Source organism: Echiichthys vipera (genome assembly GCF_963691815.1).
Source record: "Echiichthys vipera genome assembly, chromosome: 13".
Lineage (NCBI taxonomy): Eukaryota > Metazoa > Chordata > Actinopteri > Perciformes > Trachinidae > Echiichthys > Echiichthys vipera.
In genome coordinates, this window is record NC_139838.1 from 17,162,425 (window position 1) to 17,185,192 (window position 22,768).

The following is a 22,768-nucleotide window of genomic DNA, read 5'->3' on the forward strand; positions in this document are numbered from 1 at the left end:
CACACACACACACACACACACACACACACACACACACACACACACACACACACACACACACACACACACACACACACACACACACACACACACACACACACACACACACACACACACACACACACACACACACACACACACACACACACACACACACACACACTCCATCACTACTCACTCTGGTCCTGAAGTGGCTGTGTGACGCAGAAGAGAGGTAGTCGGCTGCTGCCTTGTTGACCTGAGGGTCCTCCACGGTGAGCAGTGAGGCCAGAGCTCTAAGGGTGCTGTTTCTAGGCCACAGGGATGACACAGGTACCTCCTCCAGCTCTGCTAGACACAGAGAATAATCTCCACTGCACAGAGCCTCTGCAAACACCTCTGAGTAGGACACAAACACAGACACGCGTCAGAGGTTTAAACATTGTATATCCTGTAGAGCGTGAAGCAAAGGGCCTTTTCTGTACGCCTGACATGGATATATTCTCAGTTGTATTTAGTCGTATGTAATAAACACTCCATAGCTGTGTTTTTGTGTCTTCTTTTTTACTTTTTATTATGTAAAGTCTTGGGATCGTGTGGAAACCAAATCAAAAACTTGTTTAACTATTTCACTTTTGGTGACTTTCACAACTCAGTTCTACACAGTTTTGCTCACCTTCTCTGGTCAGATGCAGTAGGTGCGTCTCCATGTCCTGCACCTCATGTTGTAAGATGTAGCTGTGGAACTGAAACACGGTCAGGACGTCCCGGCAGAGCTCAGAGACAGGAGAACTTTGCGGCGCCACCAGATCGCTCCTGTCCACCATCTCGCCCACTACGACACCAATCACTGGAGAGGAGGGAAGAGAAAGAAATCTAAGGTCAGAAGAAACAGACTCTGGCCAACTGGGACTACATTTAAATTGTGATACAGTAATCTATGGGATATTAACTTTGGATTCACTATTCCAATTAGTCATTGTCATTAGTCATGCTAATGTTTCTCAAGCTAGAAAGATCTAATTTTAAGTGCAACTGTTGCCTCATTTGCAGAAAGAAAAAACGTGATGATCTAACCTCTGTCAGCGCTGTGGGGGTTTCTCTCCTGCAGCACTGCGGTGTAGCGCTGGTTCATGTGTTTGAACACTCTGTCCAGTGTGGTGTGAAAAAGCCCTGCAGACCCGCTGCACTCTGACCACAGAGTCATCAGCTGTGGGCGCTCGACGAGGCCCGGGAGGACTGAGAGAGAAGAGGACAAAACAGAAGGTCAGATGCTACAAACTCTCAAACCAGAGAGTCCTCTGCTTAAATAATAAGACATTGATTGGTATAAACTGCAAGATTATTATTCTATGTTGCACGGTTGACACAACAACAGCAACAAAGTTTATTGTTTGTTTATCCAGTCATCATAAAAGCTTAAACATATCACAGTTTAAACTAAAACAGTAAACATCGACTGAAATGGCTTAGGCACCTTAATTGCCATTGCCCACACCTCAATGAATTATTATTATTATTTCAAAATAATAATAATAAATTAATACATGAATATTACAGCAACCAAAATACAAGTAAAGAAACAAGGAAATTCATTATTCATAATTGTTACCTTTAAAAGTAGAATTGCCAACCATTATCTTGAAATTTAAAAAATGTTTTAACAATAAAGCAACCTAGATATTAGTAAATAAAGCAGCAAAGCTTATTGGTACCTACCGTCAGCAGCAGATGTAATTGCTACCAGTCTGTCCACACTAATCTCTGCTAGCTCCTCCAAGAGCTGAGTCTGTCCGGACAGTTTGAGGAGAAGACCGCGACGCTGCCACACACCCACCCCGCTGGTCAACAACTGTCATTACAGAAAGAAACGAAAGATGTGTTGCAGTAAACTGTTTATGTCAGCTATTCATTTTTCATGTATGCTCCAAAACATGATGCCACAAGGAGCTCTACCTGGATCAGGTGATTACAGTACTGCAGGTGGATGACGATCGCCACATCCAGGTTCTCGTTTCCAGTAGTAAGCGGCAGGGGGCTTCCTGCCACGCTGTTGCCCACCCCGGTGTCCTCTGTCAGGGCTTCACTCAAGTGTCCTCTGGCTTCAGGATGCTGGCCACTAAGAGGGCACATACCAGAGTCACCACAGAGTGGAAGCAGCAACACGCAGAGCAGTTATCCATTGTGTTTATGACATATGACGCAAGATCATTCAGATTTTCTGTCCAAAGCTTTCACTTTCACTTATATTCAAAAAGCATCCTACCTCAGCTCTTACTGTTGCATTTGGTTTGTGGTACCGCTGACATTTTTAACTTTCACACTTACAAACAGCAGTCAGACGGTGTTACACAATAACAACTTGTATTCAGGTTAAATATCTGCGAACACAAAGTACTCTGTGGCGTCTCCCACTCACCCGATCCTTTCTCCGTCTGCATCAAAAAGCGGAGACCTCTGCGGGGGGGTGCTTAGGATGGCGGCATCGTCCCCGGTATCCTCGTCATCAAAGTCAGAGGTGTTGAGGAAGTCGAAACTCTCCAGGGCACTCTCCACTGTGAGACTGAGGCTGGATGACCGGCTCCTGTGACCCGGGAGACGACACTGAAGAAAAAGGGAGGAGATAGTGGGTCAATAACCCTTGACTGTCACCGTCTATAACTTTTTCTGAGGTAGTAAGTGACTTAACTTGTTTATGCAGTCTTTCTTTGGTAATTATTTTTATCTTTATCAGAAAGTAGATATTTCTTAAATACACTGACTATTTTAAGACCTGAGAGTGTGTGAGAAGCACTACAGAGAATAGCTTCTTCAAAATAAAAATATTCTGTACAGTGGAAGGCCTGTTAATGTCACACTCAGTTTGGCAAAGATTACCCAAAACAAATTTTAAACTTATATGTGCTGATATTTAGCCCTCACTTTGATTGATGAGGAAGTTACTGTAAAGATTTAAGGATTATCTAATGTAATAAGTAACTATCTAAAGAATCAAGTAAAAGTAAATAAATATATTGGGTTGGAAGTAACATTCCCTGAAACTACTTTAAACATTTCTTCTTCTGTTCATTCCCATATAAGATCTTGTACACATGTAAAACAGAAAGGGAGAAAGACAAAGGTTCAGTCACCTTGAGCAGGTCCTCCAGATGCATCACTTCCTGCTCCAGGTCCTGTAGCTCTCTACAGCGGTGAGTCAGAGACTCCAGCCTCATCAACAGGCTGTGGATGGCCTCCTCCAGGCTGCTCTCCAGGAAAGCCCTGCTCCCCTCTCCTGCCCAGCTCAGGCTTTCTTCTCCCTCCACGGAGCTCCCACTTGGCGGCACAATTTCCGAAGAAGTCAGCCTCTTCACGAGCTGCCTGGTCAGGCTGCCCGCCTCCTCTGTGTCCAGTTCCACAGGTTTCAGTTCGTCAGTGTGGTCTAAGAAAACATCCTCTGGAGCCACTGTAGACAGGTGGCCGTCAGAACAAAGAGACGGGGCAGCTGAGCCACAGTTGGAGCTAGAATTTCGCTGGGACTCTGTGCGCTCCCACTCCTCCTCCTCTGCCGCCTCAGCTTCATCACTGGCAAGGCTGGCACTGGTGGCCCTACTCCCTTTACTACCCGTCTCCCCATCCTCTTCATACTCCTCCTCCTCCTCCTCCTCCTCCTCTTCTTCTTCCTCCACTAAATGCTCTTCAGCGATGGAGTCCTCTCGTGTTGGGAGGATTTGTGTAGGTGATGGATCGACCTCTGGAGGGGTGACTGTGATCTCAGGGTTGGACTGCCCGGTGGAGTGGGAGCTCGGGGCGGGGCTGGGCATGGAACCAGAGGTCTCCGAGAAGGTGAAGGAAAGACGCTTGCACTCGGCCACGCCGCAGCCACCATTCTCAAAGACATCATCTGGCAAAGTGGACTGAAAGGAGAGACAGTTCAGTAAATATGTGTACCAAAAAAGATGGAATATTAAGATATAGCTTGAAATCAGTACTGAAGAGACAAAGGAGAACAAGAGAAAGCCCTCAACTGCAAAAAAAAAGATAACATCATCTTTAGAAAATCCACTGTTACTCCCCTTTTCTTTCTAAACTCTTATGACCAACTGCTCAACTGAGATAGAATCACAGTAAGAAGGTAGTAAAGAAAAACATAAGAACACATGCAAATAAAAATGCGCACAGCCACACATGGCATTCTGCAGCCTACAGAAAGGGACTGTAGCAGCCCAAGTGTGTCCACACCAGCAGAGGAGTACATCCCCATCATCGTCAATGAGGTAGGGGTCACACAAAAGTCAGGTTAGGAGGGTCGAGGGGCCACAACACACTCACATAGACCTCCAGACTGGATTTGGGTCTTGGCCGGAGTGAGGCCAGGTCACCAAACGAGCGACTGCGCCTTAGCTTCTCTAGCAGGGTGTCTCGGAGCATGTGCAGGAAGGAGAGGCGCTGGCGCTCCACTGGAGATGGCCGCCACTTCTTTACCCAATGCACGCAGGCAAATGGGACAAGGTGTTGGGTATTCAAGTGAGGGCAGGTGAGTGAGATGCAGGGGGGACGGATAAACGTGTAAAGTGGGACAGAGTGTGGGTGAGGGGTTTTGATGTGGAAATGCAAAGGAAAGGAGGATAGCAGGGAAATGGGTGAGGGTTAGTTTTTGGGTAGCAGTGGCGTTACTAACATAAGCATGATGCATCAACAACAAATGTGTGTAATATCATGGGGCCATGGTAAAAAAGGCATAGGGTGCAGACTCAGGTTAGTGTGCAGGGAATAGGGAGGTATTTAAGACAGAAGGTCATCCCTTTCACCACAATTCACTCAGTTATAGGTCCAAAAAAACATAAAGTTCAGATGTTTTTCTCGCCTAGACAGTGACTGTTCTCAGTTTCTACAAAATCTACTGTTTCCCACCACTCTAATGAAGCCGGAGGAGGTTTGTGTGTTGGACTCACGAAGAAGGAGGTGTCCTGGAAGGTGGGGGTCTCCGGCGTGCCCTGGCTGTAGACTGACACTCGTCTCTGGAGCGCCGTGGCTTTGCTCACGTTACCAGACGACAGAGTCAGGTCCTCGACATCGAAGGGGCTTGAGGGGAGAATGAAAACAAGACGGTGAATGTGATGGGATACATATATGCCTACTTTCACAGAAATTATTTTATTAATTTGGTTCTGCACAGAAGAGGATTTATTACTGTAAACTTCAATAACTTGTAATGACCATGTTTCTCCCCCAGATGGCAGAAAACCATCAGCAATGCAGAATGAATTTAAAGACGTGAAAATGATAACAGTTACTGAATTGCTTGTCGTACGTATAAGAGTCGACTTACTACCACGTGACCTCCAGGTTGAGCTTAATGGTCCCCAGGTCGTTGACATCCACAGCCACCACCTGAGGCATGGCCGTAAAAAGCTCCTTGGTCTCACAGATCACGCTGCCCACCAGCATGTGAGTGGCCAGGCCCTTCAGCTCTGTCACCTTAATTGAGGCCGAAGACAACATTTATTTACTTCTCTGGTCAAGACAACAAATAATACAGGTTCTTCTGACATCAAGACATAAATCAGGTGATTGTTGAACTGTTTCTTACACCAGCTGTAATTGAATATAGTCATGAACTATCAGAATTAGCATACATCTGTCTTGGATATTGTGCAATGAGATACAATCTTTAGCCGAACATCAATAGTGCAGAGGTTTGTCTATCTGGATTTTTACAGTACCTTGATGTTAATGAGGTCAGCGATGAGAGGCATAAACACCATCTCGTCTCCATCCCAACTCTGTCTGGAGTTCACTTCAATCCTCCCCTTCAACTTCCACCGCTGTCGACCGTACCGCATGAAGATCTAAAGCAAGGGAGGAATGGGAAGAAAAATGTGAGCCTGAAGCCAGAGAGCAGAAAGCACTTTGATAGCCTCATAGTATATAGCAACATTTTTCACTTAGACAATCATGATCTATCAATCATATCAACTTATTGTGCTTAAACCTAAAGTATAAATTGTCCTTTCCTACTGTATCTCTTAAAATGTCCCATATTGTAAATAGTGAGATTTTCATGTCTTTTTTTAATTATAAAGAAAGTCAAGGTGCCATATAAATACTGTGAAAGTATCAAAAGGCTCAATCCACGGAGAAATACCGACAGCCTGTATTCAGAAACAGTTCAAACGAGCCGTCAGGACTTTGGTACAGTTGTGATGTCACAACTATACAAAAAAAATATATCAAGTGCTGCTGTTACAGTCATTCCCTGGCTGCAATGACAGTGTTTAAACTGAGAGCGCAGATGCAGAAGACCCGGAAACACTGACCAATCAAAGCAGACTGAGCTTTTTTTGGGAGGGGGATTAAAGAGACAGGTGCTTAAACAGAGCATTTCAGACATATATAGGTATATTCCGACAGACAGTGTGTTCTGAACATTAAAGTATGCAAACATGATTAGTAGGAACCTGAAAATGAGCATAATAAGGGACCTTTAAAGGGAATAGTTTTAATATTTCAAATATGGGTTTCAATATGAAAGAAAAGTTGTTACATAAAAAGAAGAACTTGCCTCATACTGGTCTCCAGGACAAAGCCTTGCAAAGCCTGCCAAACCTGTCAGAAAGAGGAAATTAATTTTTTTCTTTAAAAAACATTTGGACAGGACATGGGGGAAAAGCCAAGCAACCTGTTTTGTTTTTAGGTGACTTCAGTATTCAGCTGGGTGATTTACAATGTGGGTTTTTAGTTTCTTCTGCTGTGCAGTGAATACAGTATCATAATAAGTTGTCAGCCGTTGTCATCAGTGAATGAATGGATCTTATTTCAGAAATAAATATCAGTATGTGAGTGAGTCATTTTCCTCACCTTTCATTTTGATATGAAACTCCCCAAGCAAGTTCTCCAGCTCGCTCTCGAACGTGCTCATGTTCTGGAGGAGAGAGAGAGAGAGAGAGAGAGAGAGAGAGAGAGAATGAGATAATACTGATCACATAAACAGCCTTTTGTTAAACAAGACAAGAGCAACAATAGTAATCAAGTTATCTCCAGAAACTTTGACAGGGAGGGTCAACACAAAGCAGCAGCGGAGGCAGGATGGCACGTGTAAGCCCCCAGGACAGGTGATGACAGATGTGTGTGTTACTGGGATTAAAGGTCCTTAATCACAACACATGTCTGTGTTGATAGATGTCAGCAGTAATATAGATATTTAAGTATGTTGTGGGTGTTGTTCGCTGCGAGCCAGTGTTTAATACATATTGTTATATTTCTTTGTATATGTAACATAATGTCTATACCACTCTCCTCAAAAGTCAAGTTTTTTCCGGCCTTACTCAACTAGCTTTACTTTAAACCACAAATCTCTCTATATATAAACAATATTTTGTATTGTTTACAGTGTATTGTAATGTGTATGATGTACGTTTATTATTGAATTTGTTTAGGACCTCAGGAAGAATAGCTGCTGCAGGAGCTAAAGAGGATCCTAAACAAACAAACAAACAAATATGACTTTTACACTCGGGCATAATCACAATACTCTTTACCCTCAAATAGCAAGACGCTGGCTGAGTGTGGCTCAGTAAACGGCTGACACAAGCTCCCTGTCTCTCACCTCTCCATATGGTTTACTCTTCTCTACTACTTGCAAAATCCCTCAGAATTTTTTGCTCATTCGTCCCCAAACACAAACACAAAGATGATGCCATATGCCAGTACCTCTGTGTATTCCTTGTAGCGGCGGTTGACCTCTGCGATGCTTTCCTTGGTGCCTTTAGTGGAAGGGGAAGAGGAGAAGGCCTGCTTCATCCGGCTGGCACCTTCCCTCAGACGGCTCTGGATACAGAAGGCCTCGTACAGCTCGTCAATCTGAAAGCACACACAGAGTCCCTACGTCTTTAGTACTTGTGCTTTCATACACATGCAAACTTTGACGTTTATAAATGTGCGAAAGAGAAACTTCTGCACGAATGAAAGTGAGTCTTGGAAATTTGAAACCCTCCAATCGTTATACATCAAAACATCCTTGGGCAGAAGGCAATCTTTTTGGAAAAAAAAACCCTTCCAACTGCCATCTAAATTATTCTGGACTTGTTCACATCTCGCTGGGATTCATTCAAGAATACCCAGCACAGCTGTAGGCATAAACAGCAGTCAGTAACATTTATCAACGGGTCCTAAACAAGAGCAAAAGAAGGCATTAATGAGAAATGAAATGTCTAAAAAGATGGCCAAAATAGCAGGTTACACATTACAAAGTTGTTGTTTTTTTTAATGTTCAGATTCCACAAAAGAGTAAGAGGCTGCAAATTAAGAGACAATGACTGGGTTGATAGGAGAAGAATAAGACAGATATGAACAGGACAGCCATCAAGAAAGACGAGACAACCGGATAAACTGATGAAAAGAAGCAGAACTGAGCAGATACAGCTGGTATGCATCAGTGTAACTCTATTCCCCACGGGCAGACGTTTACGGCGTCCAAAGTCTGCGACCCCAGTGGGACACTCCCAAAGCGGGGGAACAACAGACGGCGTTTAGAGCTCATTTGGAGATGTCTGCCCAACTTCAGTTTGCAGCACCAGCCCGATCTAACCCAAACCCACAGGGAGAGAGAGCGACTCCATCAACATCCTGCTGTCTTACTACTGTATGAAGCTGAAATGTTGGAGTTTAAACTGGAATGAAATCATCAAGATAAGATGAAGTTGTGTCCACAGCAGTGATAGGTCTTTTGAGCCCAAGGGTGAGAAATTAGCTTTTTTTGGACAGGGAATGTAACTCTGTCGGCTATTTTTTCAGCTTTTAGGAGGATACTTTCTATAATTCTATCCATTTAATCTGTTTTCTCATCTGTTTTGATTTGTTTGTCTTTACTGTTTGTTTTTTTTGTATTTTCCTTATGTCTTTTGTCTTCTCAGCTCTTTATTTGGGCACATTTCAGGGTTGTTCCCCCATCAATATTATCGAGGTGTTAAGCCAGATATGTCATTTAAAACGATAACCTCATGGTGGTCTTTTAGTCGAATGGATGCCCTCACAGGAGACTGTAGGCTTCACTCTGCCTCTCTGAAGCCACCAGGAGCCGCCCACTCGATTTTTTACTCTTCAGAAACCTTTGGGTGTCGTCACTGAGACTACGTCCATTTATTATACTGTCTATTGCCGGGACCAAAGTGGTTGGGCCCACAGTACCACGCCGCCAGCAAGGTCAAATGTAGGCAATATTTATTATGAAAATATTAGTTAAAATTATAACCTCCCAAATCAAAATAAAAGTCCACCAGTTCTCCTTAAAACAATGAAAACAAAATGAATCACTGCTGAATCACTCAAAGTAATTTCTCCCAGAAACCACAATCTACGCAGCAGTCCAGATTTTCAGCATCCTGTCTGTATAATTTCCTGCCTACCCGAATTCACATATGATCAGAGTGGCACCCGGGCAAAACAAAACACCTCTGGTGAGCCTCATCAAAGGGAAATATTGCAGCCTGCCTGACGAGAGCGCTGAAATATTGATGCCTCACGCTCTTTATGGCCCTCATTAGGGAGAAGCGGGAGAAAATGGGCCATTCTGGCTCCTGCCATCTTAGCAGCTTCTCTGACTGTTTGTTTATGTATCTTTGTGTCTGACACTGCCAGCATGTTTGTGTGAGCAGACTCTGTGGATGTGCACATGTTAACATGTGTAGAGAGCATGTGGTGGTGGTGGTATTGGTGGGCATCAGCACATTAGGTACAAAGTTAAAGTGGGATGAGTAACACAGCCTGATTACAACATATCTGCAGAAATATGTACAGAAAACACCCACCAACCCCAGATCTCCCCAACTCCACCTCAAACCAACCAGTCCCCCTCAGCACTCCCCACCCCCGACTGGGACCCAGCCCCGCCTGTCTGTCTGTGGTATGTGGCGTATGCGGAGGGGCAGCTGAGCTGAGCCAACTATAAAATACCATCCAGGCACAACTGTTATCCTCAGATCTCAGATTCACATGGAGCCGATTCAGAGCCAACAATCGAAAGGCTTTAAAACAAGTTTGTGTACAATTAAACGAGAGAAAACAAAAGCAGCACACTGTGCTTTTGGTTGTGGAAGTAAAAAACAGACAAACAAACAAACACATTCATCCAAGTGAACTTTAACACTATTATGTCAAGAAATACAATAATATTGTTCACACATAAATGAGTAGACAGCGATAACAAGTAACTCATTTGGAGAAAATGATGTGGAACAAAATTGGCCCCTCACAAACTGGGGCTGATGAATAACCATCATTCTTCTCAGGCAACCAGTAATCGTATCATTATCAGCTAATTAAGCTCATTTTTGTCCCCAATTACAATAGCCCCTTGCTGCCTTCAAGGAAATGTCCTTGTGAAGGTCAGCCAAGCTCAACTACAGAGGACGGCCACCAGCATATTGCTGCGCCTCGGGTGCATTTCAACCCCCCCCCCCCCACCAAAAAAAACATAAAAGGCAGACACCTCAACACAGGCAGATGGACAAAATGTAAAACATATACATGTAAATATATATATATAATATGATAGCAAGTAATTTCTCTTTGGTCTTGAAATTGTTCAGATGGATTTAAAGAGTGAAGCAGTGACATCAAACAAAAAAATTAACATGAAAATGAAATGAAAAAAATATGAATTAGCAACAACTTATATAATCAGTTAATGGTTTCAGTCATGTTTTAGGCAAAATATCAAAAGTTCATTGGTTTCAGCTTTTTAAATATCAATATATTCCATTATAATAATAAACTGAATAATTTGGTTTGGGAATCTTATTCGAGCAAATAAACAGTGTAAACATCCCATCCTTTGGCTCCTGGGACTTGTGATAGTAATTTATTGATATTTATTATGCTAAATGATTAAACAATTAATTAAGAAAATATCAAAAGCAATAATAAAAAATCATGGGTCTATGCACAACATTATATCCATAACGTTTCTAACATATAATACTGGATGTTTTGATTTTCTACAATTCTCGATTGATGGGCAATACAAAAATCCAACCTACTTTACAATTCATCTCTTAAAAAAGCACCTTAACCTTCTTAATGAACTCTTACCAGCTGTGAACAGATATTAAATGTAAATATATTCCGTATTGTGTCCCCTTAATGGACTGAGACCCTGTATTAATTACATCTCAGTGGGATGACAAAGCCTGAATGTCTCAGAGACCCAGAGAGGGATTATGGGAAGATCTTTATTGGGGAATCAATTATACGGCTAATATTGTGTTCACATTTATGAAGGGTGAAATATCCACTTTAAATTCTTATTTTAAGTCCCCGAGCTAATCCTTGTGAAATTACTAAATAATAATACGTGTTTGGTGGTAAATCTGATGTTTTTTTTATTTGTTTATGAAGTATCACTGGGAGTTTTAAAGGATTGTGTCTGTATCTACTGTACATCTGTACAACTGTGGGATTTAAAATATTAGAAGAGACTCTTTGTGATATGGCAGGAATCCTCTTAAAATATGGCCGTTATCCGGATTGTAGGTTGTGAGGTGCACACACACACACACACACACACACACTTTCTGCTCGAGGGCGAGTGGTTATAAGCAGATTAAAACAGGCGGGCCACATCAAAAAGCATCAAACACACAAGCCCCTCTCAGGGGAACTCTGTGTGTGTGTGTGTGTGTGTGTGTGTGTGTGTGTGTGGCTAGATTAGCATTCAAGGGAAGAGGGGAAAGCAAAAAGGTCCTATATTAAAAAATAATCATATGCAAAGTATTTACACTCACTGTGGATTGAATTTGGCGACACGCACACACACACACACACACACACACACACACACACACACACACACACACACACACACACACACACACACACACACACACACACACACACACACACACACACACACACACACACACACACACACACACACACACACACACACACACACACACACACACACACACACACACACACACACACACACACACACACACACACACACACACACACACACACACACGCGCGATTGGATGTCGGGCACATACAGTATGAATAAAAGTAGAGCCTGAAAATAGCAGCACGTGTTTTACCTCAATAAAAGAGATCTTCACAGTTATATTCAGCAGCTGTGAGCTACAGTAGGTGTGTACGCGTTTGTCAGTGTTTGTGCTCAGGCGGCTCCCTTTGTGCAGGACAGCTGCTGTGAGCGATGACTTAACAATCATCCATCAGCAAGTTGTTTGTGTGTGTGTGTGTGTGACTCAACTCAGCCCCCTCTTTTGTTCCTGCTCGTGCTGCTGGCTGCCTGCAGATGTCCGAGCAATAATTGGCACACATGGAGGAAGCAGGTGGCTCAGTACAACCCCTATGATGTCCTGCATGGGATAGGATCTACGGGGTATGTGTGTGTGTTGGTCGCTAGTTTCAGCAGGGCATCATTAAAGAGATGAGTGACAGAGATTGAAGGTGAGAAGACCGGCTGCCAGACACCTCCACTCTCCTCCAGAGAGAAAAAGTGTGTGTATGTGTGTGTGTGTGTGTGTGTGTGTGTGTGTGTGTGTTAGTTAAGCCAATAGCTGTTTAAGGGGCAGGGGGCATCCAGGGCTGCTCTTTGTCTTGGCATAACTTTAGTAAATCCATCATGCATTTCCTCTTCCCTACTTAACTTAATACATAATATACAATTAAATAATATTGACATAAGTGATATGAAATTGAAACTCGCACAAGGACGTTTTCAGTTGACATGGGGAAGTTGCAGCCAACATTTTTTAGAACATCATACTTCTGTCAGAAAAAGTATGGTACGCTACATGACTACTTCTTACAGTCAAATAATAGTAAACAACACAATTGGTTGTACAGAAGTGCCATGGGAGAAACTGATAACAATTTGTAAAAAAAAGAAAAGAATGTATTTATGTGTTTGTGTAATAACCTGGACAAAGTCAGCGAGTCGATCAAAGACTGAGGGTTTGGCGGAGGAGCAATGGTTCATGGTTTTGAATGAAAGAGCACAGCGAGTGCTAGATTTAACTTGCTTTTTACTCAAACTTTTAGGGCTTTTTTTTACCTGTCTGACAAGATAAATCAGTCACTCCCTCAAATATTTACAAATGTATTTTTGCACAGAGCTTGAAAGAACAGAAGAGCTTCAGAGTAATGTTGGATGCCAAGTGGGAAGGCTTTGAGTGCGTGTTTGTTTTAACTGCCTCCTGCGACAACCTCACAAGACAGAAGAAGCATTGAACCTGCTCGTGTTTTCTCTTTGTGATCAGGGTCAGTGTGGAGTACGCAGGCAGATTCGTTTTGGTTTCTAAGACAACATCACCTATTTTTGGACTATCAGACCTTTTTTCTATGTTCCCTCCATCTCCCTCCTCTGATTCTACTTTAAAGGAACCTGCCAATCGTTCCTCGCTGTAGAGTAGCCTACTAACTGCCCTGACCCAGATTCACTCCTCCAACCCTTCAGAAACACATCCACTAATCTGCCCAAGGACGACTGTCTCTTTGTATTCTGTCATTTTCTTCTGTGCCTGTTTCTGGACATATGAAGGGGAGTTTTCATAGTCAGGATGTATGTGAACACAAAGGGTTAATGTCACCCAATCCCTGACTCCTCTGTGCTCCTCAGGACTTCAAAAGGCTCCGTCTTCGGTGTAACCATGGTTACTTAGGGAGCCGCGCTGTTGTTTGGGTGTTTGTATTCTGATTGCCTGCTGTCACGTCTGATTGGACGCACAGCAAGAGGTTACAGGACGACAAAAAGGGGACGTGGAAGTCACAGTGCTGTTCAACCTTGCAGGAGATTAATTCCCCAACCAGGGATGAAAGTACAAAGAAGGATATAGAAAAAAAAATGTCCCTACCTGGCTGCCTGTTGCCTCAACCATTAAACCAGCTGGAAACTTCTCTAATACACAAACACAAAGGAGAGCAGGAATACCACCCTGACCTGGCAGAAAAGCCAACTAGACGGCATCAGTTGTTTGTGGAGTTAAATCGCAGCAGGAAATCAGCAGGAAGTGAGAAAAATTGAGTGGGCGAATTAGTACCTTTCGTTTTTCAGAATCATAGAGTGCATATTAAAATGGATGGCTTGACAGCTTCTCAAAAGTGAGGCCAAAAACATCCCCTAAACTTAACCAAGAAGCTAGGCAGGAATTGATCACCCCCCGATGGCTGCAGTATAGGTCATAAACCCTGCCCCTCCATGTGTGACTGATATACACTCACCGGCCACTTTATTAGGTGCCCCTGGTGCTTAATAAAGTGTCAGTGTGGTCTTCTGCTGCTGTTACCTATCTGCTAGAAAGTAGGTGGTGTGTGTTCACAGATGCTCTCCTGCATTCCTCGGTTGTAACGAGTGGATATTTGAGTTACTGTTGCCTTTCTATCAGCTCAAGCCAGTCTGGCCATTCTCCTCTGACCTCTGGCATCAACAAGGCATTTGGGCCCACAGAACTGCCACTCACTGGATATTTTCTCTTTTTCGGGCCATTCTCTGTAAACCCTAGAGGTGGCTGTGCGTGAAAATCCCAGTAGATCAGCAGTGTCTGAAATACTCAGACCAGCCCATCTGGCACTAGCAACCATGCCACCTTCAAAGTCACTTAAATCCATGTTCTTTCCCCGTTCTTATGCTCGGTTTGAACTACAGCACATCGTCTTGACCATGTCTACATGCCTAAATGCATTGAGTTGCTGCCCTGTGATTGGCTGATAAGAAATTTGCGTATTAGGTGCACCTAATAAAGTGACCGATGAGTGCTTTTAAACCACATCGGCTCTTACCTTGCTCATGTGAAACTCCAGGCGTCTCATGTACCTCTCAATGGTCTTGATTTGCTGCAGGAAGACAGACACAGCAGAATAATGCATGACATAATGGTTTCTATGTCCATACTACAGGATATAATGAGGCACACTTTCCAAGCCTGTCAAAGAAAAAAATGTCGCAGGTTGTCAAAAATGTTAAACTTAATGGCATTACTTGTTTTTAATCTACTCTTCTCCTGTCCCATCACACACTCTCTTTTTCCTTTCATCCTTTTTTTCCTGCATTATTCCTCAATCCCTTTATCCCCTCACTTCACCCTGTCCCTCCTCCCTCTTTTCTTCTGGTGTTAACATTTTTTTTTTTACATCAAAGATTTCTCCCCTAGCTCACACCAAACTTGGAGCGGCTGCTACAGCGGACCCTCCCCTCCATCAACTCACCTTGTCGAGATCGTACAGCACTCCCTGGAGAGAAAAACACACACAGAGACACACAAAACAAAGACACACAAGCACACAGTTAGTACCAAAGGACGACAAAGCTGAGGCTGCTTAAGAAATGCAAAGCAGACTGTAGTTGTCTGGCATCAAAAAAAGATGCTGTTAAACACCCTTCCCATCGGCAGCATTGACTCAGTATGTGTACAATGTGTGTGTGACTGTGAAACTGAAACAAAATCAAAATGTGTTTGCCATGGGTGAATCTCTAATGCTAAATACATGCTAATGAAAAAAGAGCTGAGATCTGAAGTAATCCCAGCTGTCTGCAAGACTGCTTGCTGCTTTTTGTGCGATATAAGCAACAGAAGGTATACATACATGATGGAACAAACTGAATCTGGGAAATACATTTTGGCAAAATAGCTACATTTGCTGAGACTAAGAGTAAGATGCTGAGACTAAGATGCACTCTCAAGCATGCATGTAAAATATTTAACTTCAGTCAGCAGATGATTAACTTATTAGTATTTTTTTTGTATGATTAAACAAATGTAATACTTGGTGACCATAGAGGTGCTGGGAGGCAGATGTTGTTACCTTCGGAAAGAGCCAGGCTAGCTGTTTTCCTGTTTCTAATCTCTATGCTAAGCTAAGCTAATTTTCTCATCTGACTCTTGACAAGAAAGAGAAAAGGCAATTTTCCTAAAACACCCTTTAAGATGTGGGTGAGGCATGTGGGTGAGGCACTGTGGCTTATATGCACGTTGTACGCTAGCTTCTCACCAGGCGAGAGTTCCTCTTCATGTCCTTCATTAGAGATGTGAGTTTGTCCAGTTCTGTTTGATGAACTTCAAGATACTCACTATGGGACAAAAAACAAAAGGTTTGAATCAAACTCCAAATATTGAAACTGTCAGTCTCTGTGGGAGCGTACCTATTTTCCCCGGGTCCTATGCTCCCCGCTTTGTTCCCGTCAGTTATTTTTTCACACAATCAGTGCCGAATTCCACAGCAATTCCATGAGGACCCTAACACTACCCCCTAGCCCTAACCCCTAACCCTAACAAAATTCTGAATTAAATCATAGAAGGCATAGGTTTACAGTACGCAACCAGGGAACATAGGACCCGGGAAAAATAGGGATAACCCTGTCTCTTTGACGGAAATGAATGCATGTATATAATGACAGCAATGCAAACACACTGCTACATGAGTATTTGTGCTGTTATATAAATATAGTCTCTCCAACTTAAAAGGAAATGATAACTCTGGCGCATTTGATTAGTTTATATATTGACGAGGAAGACATTTTCCATTGCTTGACTGAGTGAATGCGTGTGTACGCAGTATCAGTGTTTGTTTACTCACTCCAGGCCTTGTTTGAGCGCATTGTAAACTTCCTCCAGTCTTTTGGGCTGCGGCTCTCTGGAGCTGCTCCCTCCTTTGTGTCCTGACAGGTGAGGCTTCTTTGGCTTGGACTGAGGCTTCTTCTGCACAGCCGAGTTCCCCATGAAAGAGTTACACCTACACACAAATACACACACACACACACACGCATAAATGAGTGCAACAGAGGGACCCATGTTGTGTGCAGGAATGTTCTTAATCTTTTGTGCAATGGTGGAAAAACAGAGGCATAAGCTGCAATTTGTGTCAAAATGTGTCGTAGTCATAACTCAGTCTTATGAAGACTGTAGTTCCAAGTTAGAGCATGATTATGACGGCAATGTCCCTCACTCGTGCAGTAATGACATAACATCTCATATTAAATATTCAACATGGGATTTCCACAGTATCTCAGATAACCAGGGCTGCAGCTGCCTGTGATAATGCAGCGTTATATGAGATTTCTGTATTACTGCACAGCATCCTGAACATGCTCTTGGGCTATTCTCAGCATGAATTCATCTTATCTGTCTGATGGAGACATCATATTGAGTCAAGATAACTCAGTTACACAGAACTGACACATTTAGCCTACATATTATTCAGCAAAAACCTGCCAAACACGCAGAACTCACAGAATAACCTGAGAGGTGAAAGTCTTCATCAGTCACAGGGGTGTGCTACATCTGTGAACACATGCAAACACGTGCTTCCCACCCCCCACTCTCTGTGTTTGACCTGTAAGGCTGCCATTTATCTTCTGCTAGAGTGAACTTACGAACACACTCTGGGGCACAATCACACTCCCGGCAATCAATGGCATTCATGTGTTCTTCACTCTCTTCCGAGCAGACCAACAACAGTGTGACTGACTCAAGAGGGGGGAGAAGCCCACAAATGTGGAGAGTTAAACAGAGTTCATCAGCTGATATAGTATAACAGGAAATGACACAGGCTGCTTTAAAGTTCCATATTGTGCTCATTTTCAGGGTCATACTTGTTTCGCAAATACATAGTTTCTGAATATGGGCATTGATTATAAATACTAAAGTATCAGAATGCACAAAGTATTTATATAGCACCTCAACCTGCTTTATGATAAAAAAACATGGGAAAAAAACTTATTATTATGTGTACAAAAAGGTTGCAACTAATGATTCTTTTCATTATAAATGAATCTTATGATTATATTTTTAATTAATTAATTAATCATTTGGACTAGAAAACATCAGAAAACAGTAACAATTTCTCAGAGCCAATAGTGACATAATTTATCTTGTTTTGTTTGACCAACAGTCCGATATGCAAAAACAATTAACCATAACATCAGGACAAGAAAAAGCAGTAAAACCCCTTCTGCTCATTAAGAAAGGCAACCTATCCTCACATTTAAAAGAGGTTAAAGTACAAGCGGCCGAAATGGGTTTTCTCAGGAGGGTGGCTGGAGTCTCCCTTAGAGATAGGGTGAGAAGTTCAGCCATCCGTGAGGAACTCGGAGTAGAGCCGCTGCTCCTTAGCGTTGAAAGGAGCCAGTTGAGGAGGTTCGGGTATCTAGTAAGGATGCCCCCCGGGCGCCTCCCTAGGGAGGTGTTCCAGGCACGTCCAGCTGAGAGAAGACCTCAGGAAGACCCAGGACCAGGTGGAGAGATTATATCTCCACACTGGCCTGGGAACGCCTCGGGATCCACCAGTTAGAGCTGGTTAATGTGGCCTGGGAAAGGGAAGTTTGGGGTCCCCTGCTAGAGCTGCTGCCCCCGCGACCCGACCCCAGATAAGCGGTTGAAGATGAGTGAGTGAATGAGTGAGTGAGTGAGTGAGTGAGCGAGTGAGTGAGTAAATCTGCAAACTGATTCATAGATTATCAAAATTGTTGATTGAGACCTTCAGCACCACGTCGAAGCCTAGTTTCTTTGCTCAAATAAAGGAAAATAGGCAGTTTTCCCCACAGAAAAGCCACCTCCCAATCCTTTCTCTCCTCACATCACCCATGTTAGGTCACACTCATCTAACCCGTTAATGCACATTTCAGCTTTTAAAACCATTAGAGATTTAGCGGACAAATGACATTTCCGTAGACTTAATGAAACGAGCCCTGAGTCATGGCGAAAGCAATTCCAGCGCTTGACAAGTTGGAACGTGCCATGTCTTGCAGCGTACCAGGGAACGCAGCACAACTTAAGCTAAGCTGCCACGAATGTAGGGCACCGCTGAATGAGAGCACTGCGTAGCCTTGGGGTCACGCAAGCTGTAGTGTAGAAGGGTCTCTTGGCAGGGACACACACACACAGAAACACACATATGCATAGACGCTAACACAGTTCCATACCGACTTATAATTGTGACACAAATGTCAAAGTCTGCAGTATGCGTACAAGCGTAAATGCACACAAAACATGCACATGGGTACACATACAGAAAGTCCTTGCTGAATAACACTAACACACTCAGAAGCCACATCTCTGCTGCAGCTTTCCACCTCGCTCGTTATCAGAACGCTGAACTTGTCAGTCGCTGTCAGTCGCCCACACACCAGAGTCATTCCAGCCAATTACTCCATTCACTGTCTGAGCGGAGAGAGAAGAGGGGGAACAGCGTCTTCAAATAGGTTGTCTCAGCAGGACTAGGGGGCTGCTGAAGAGGACCAGGCGTTGACAGCCGAGACATTGTAAGATATATTTCTGTGAGTGTGAGAGGGCTTTGTCTTTTGATGCTTGAGCGAGACACGTCATACGTGAGTCAAACAGGAAGGAACGCAGATAAAATCTCTCCAGACACTCAGCGATCTCTAACTTCTCAAAACCAGGCTATGAATGAAACAATCATCGGGAAAGCTGGCTGTGTGGCTGCAAGGTTGTCTTTGTGTGTCAGTGATGTTTAAATCCAGGGCTGGTGACAGAGATGGATTTCTGAAAGGGATATTTCACAACCAAACACAGACGGCCAATATAATATAATTATATAAGCATTCATGTTCTGTAAAAAAGGTTTTCATATCGATGCATATCAGACAACATATACACCGATACAGACATGACATTGACACATCTGCGTGAAGCCAATATTGGCCGATAATATCTGCCGGTATCTATAAGGGTCTGGTCCTAAAAATAACCCTAATGATGTCATCAGGGTTATCTGGGATTGAGTGTCCGAATTCACAAATGAGTAACAAAATAAGGGCCTGGAATCTGTAAGACATGGACATTTATCTGCGAGTCTCTCGCAACTCCCCAAACTTTATTTGATACTGAATCAGTGCCATACCCTTTTTTAAAATATCAAAATGATAAGGCGGCTCTTAAATGCCTGATCTGCTGTCAGCTATTTATTGGATGAGCTGCCTTAAATGTTGGTGAAACAGAGATCATTTACATATTTTCAAGACATGCTTCACCTCCAAAATCAATACAGTTTATGAGGTTATGATACTTTTATCTTGACTGTGGAAAAATCAAATTGCCCCCCTGACATCAATTGTCATTTCAGATATCAATAACATCATCGGGCCGCAGATCAACGATTTTAAAGACTCACCGAGAGCGGCGTTCCTGTAGCGTGCTGAAGCCGGCAAAGGACTGACTCCGGATTATACCGTTGGGCCCTCCGGGGGAGTGGGTGCCGGCCGCCATGATCTCCGGGACGCGGGACGACACTCCTGAAGAAAAGACACACACACAAATCCATCACCTACAAATCCACTGACAATACTTGGACAGCGAGTGACGGATTCAGGGTCAGGCTTGGTAATACAATATGGGTCCAAAAAAAGCATCCTTTGAACTCAATTAACACCCAAAGCATGTCAACAGTAAGGTTAATCAGGAGCAGGAAGCATTGTGCAAGGCAGGACAAAGCAGGCACTGTTGGCGACGCTTGCCTCGTGCGATAAGGACGAGCAGCGTTCAGAACCTGCTCTAACAAGTCTCAACTCCTCTGGCCCACCTGTCCCCACTGAACTGCAAACATACTTCAACTGTTACGGTTTCATGGGTTCTTTCCTCAGGCAGTGACTCTTGTCACTTTCTGTGTTTGTGCATATTTTCTACTTTAACTCAGAGGTCGACCTCGAAAACAAAGGCATTTCATCAGACCGACGTCTCTTTAGATGAAGCACAAGCACAGAACTCACGACATACTTGAGGATTGTGCCACAGATCTGCTGGAGCTTTAAAGGCCACTTTGCCTTTTCAAAATCTAATTCCCAGGAAAAAACTGTTCAGACTGTCCTATCGCTGAGTTGTCCAATCAGTTTCTCCTATTGATAAGACATATTTTATTACTGTGTTTATATTTAGCAGCATCCCGTCAGATTTCAACCTTTTCATAAGATAATGTAGAATGTAAGATGGCTCACGTGGGTATGAAAAAAATCCACAATATAAAGAGACAGGCACTAAAACAGAGAATATAGCTATATTCAGACAGAGTATGAGAAAAGTTTTTTGAACATTAAAGCATGTTAGCATGTTCAAGTAGAAATACAAAATACAATTATTACCCTGAAAATTAGCTTTATACATTAAAACTTTAAAGAGGCTGTACTCGATATTCAGGACATTAATGGGCATCAAATAAACCTTTTCTATGTTAAGATACTGGAGTAATGGCGCCCTGAGCACTGAATGAAGTAAATCTCCCACTGTGTGTGTGTTGCAATCAGAGTTTCTCTGTTTGTTTGTTTTGATATGCAGTTTTTTCAGTCAACATCATTATTAAATTCAGTGTCTCCACTATCAGTAACATTAATTAAGTCATGACGGGCTGCCAACAATGCCTCAGCAATCTCTGGCCTTGTGTTACCTTAAATACTGTACAACAGGCTTTAATGGAGTTCCATGCAGTGAGGTACACACCAAATCCAAATCAGCATCAGTCAAATTCAAGGAGTAAATCCTGACTGAATAGCTCAACTGACCAACGTGCTGATCTCAGTGTTAATAATGTAATGACTGTAAACACTGCAGCAAGGAAGAGTCATTTCTGTTCTTCTGTGTCACTTCACAGCTGAGCACAGGAAAAAATATATGTTAAACACACACGCCTAGAGCAGAGAGACAGATTTGTCAAATCAAATTAAACTCCACTAACAAGCGGAGGAATCGGCCCGTTAAGCCTCAGTATTCAGCCCTCCTGCGCGCCTGCTTCTCTTCCTCAAACAAAACGAGATAAACCATCCCACAGCGTTACCAGTTAAACAACCTTGAAAAATGACGTGACGAGCAAAACACTGCATCTTTGTTGGTGTCTGTGTTGCTCTGTTTGCAGGGCCTTGTGTTTGTACGTTGTTTCCCCCCCACTGATCCATCTGTCTGTCTTCCTGTCGCCAGAGGACAGACTACCTCTGTTTGGGGCTCATTTTGTCATACAAATGCAAGCACACACTACCTTCGTCCACAGACACCTCAGTGCTGCAAGCAATAGAGCAATCTAATCTCCCCTCCTTTGGTCTGTGTGACAGACAGAGAGCCACACAAAGACCCAGCATGGGACTCGAGGAAAGAGTAGAGCTTTGTTTTGTGGAGGCAGGACGACAGGCCGGTGAGACTGATACTGTTCAGGTTATTAATAGCAGCTAGCTCACTTTAACACTGAGGACCCTGATGGGCTGTGACTCAGTAAATGAATCATCTGCATGGACAGTTTAGCTTCAAACAGCATGGTCGGGTTTGATTGCAGAGATGTAGCCAACCATTTATCTTGTTTACTTCTTTGAAAAAATATGGAATATTCTTTGGATTTCATTTGAATTAATACTTGTATTTAGGGTTTCTACTAGAACATGTTTACATGCTTTAATGTTCAAATAACACAATGTTATTCCCCTCATGACTGTAACGGCTCTGCAGCAGCACTTTCTACCTCTATACAGTAGAGTTGTGACATCACAACCGTACAGAAGACTTTACGGCTCGTTTAAAAAGCACTGTTTATGAATACAGGTTGTGTGAATTTCTCTGTAGATTGAGCATTTTGATACCTTCACATTATTTTGTATATAGCGCCTTGATAAAAAGGATTATTGTTTTTAACAATAAGAGGCCTTTAAAGCTAAATACTCGAAGAGTATTCTTTAGATACATTTTTTTTTAAAGTAACAACTTGCTTAAAATCATTCGTTTGGACGACAGAAATGATATGATTCTACTGAAATACAATACGTTTATACGATACCACAGTGCTCTGAAGCATTTTGGTC

The 22,768-nt window shown here is 43.0% G+C and overlaps 1 protein-coding gene across 3 annotated transcripts in view; it reads right to left on the reverse strand.

Annotated features, from left to right (window-relative positions):
• Positions 1-22,768, reverse strand: part of ripor2 (RHO family interacting cell polarization regulator 2) — a 66,373-nt gene that overhangs the window by 3,778 nt on the left and 39,827 nt on the right. For all 3 annotated transcript variants that reach the window (XM_083925820.1, XM_083925819.1, XM_083925821.1), the window contains exons 2-19: positions 20,107-20,227; positions 16,555-16,710; positions 15,970-16,048; positions 15,187-15,210; positions 14,761-14,814; positions 7,672-7,821; positions 6,820-6,883; positions 6,524-6,567; positions 5,685-5,810; positions 5,291-5,439; positions 4,914-5,043; positions 3,111-3,875; positions 2,399-2,583; positions 1,936-2,098; positions 1,699-1,831; positions 1,057-1,218; positions 656-829; positions 179-378 (exon numbers count right to left, since the gene is read on the reverse strand). In XM_083925820.1, coding sequence (XP_083781946.1) covers positions 179-378; positions 656-829; positions 1,057-1,218; positions 1,699-1,831; positions 1,936-2,098; positions 2,399-2,583; positions 3,111-3,875; positions 4,914-5,043; positions 5,291-5,439; positions 5,685-5,810; positions 6,524-6,567; positions 6,820-6,883; positions 7,672-7,821; positions 14,761-14,814; positions 15,187-15,210; positions 15,970-16,048; positions 16,555-16,710; positions 20,107-20,227 — 2,879 coding nt within the window. The remainder of the gene's footprint in view (positions 1-178; positions 379-655; positions 830-1,056; positions 1,219-1,698; positions 1,832-1,935; positions 2,099-2,398; positions 2,584-3,110; positions 3,876-4,913; positions 5,044-5,290; positions 5,440-5,684; positions 5,811-6,523; positions 6,568-6,819; positions 6,884-7,671; positions 7,822-14,760; positions 14,815-15,186; positions 15,211-15,969; positions 16,049-16,554; positions 16,711-20,106; positions 20,228-22,768) is intronic.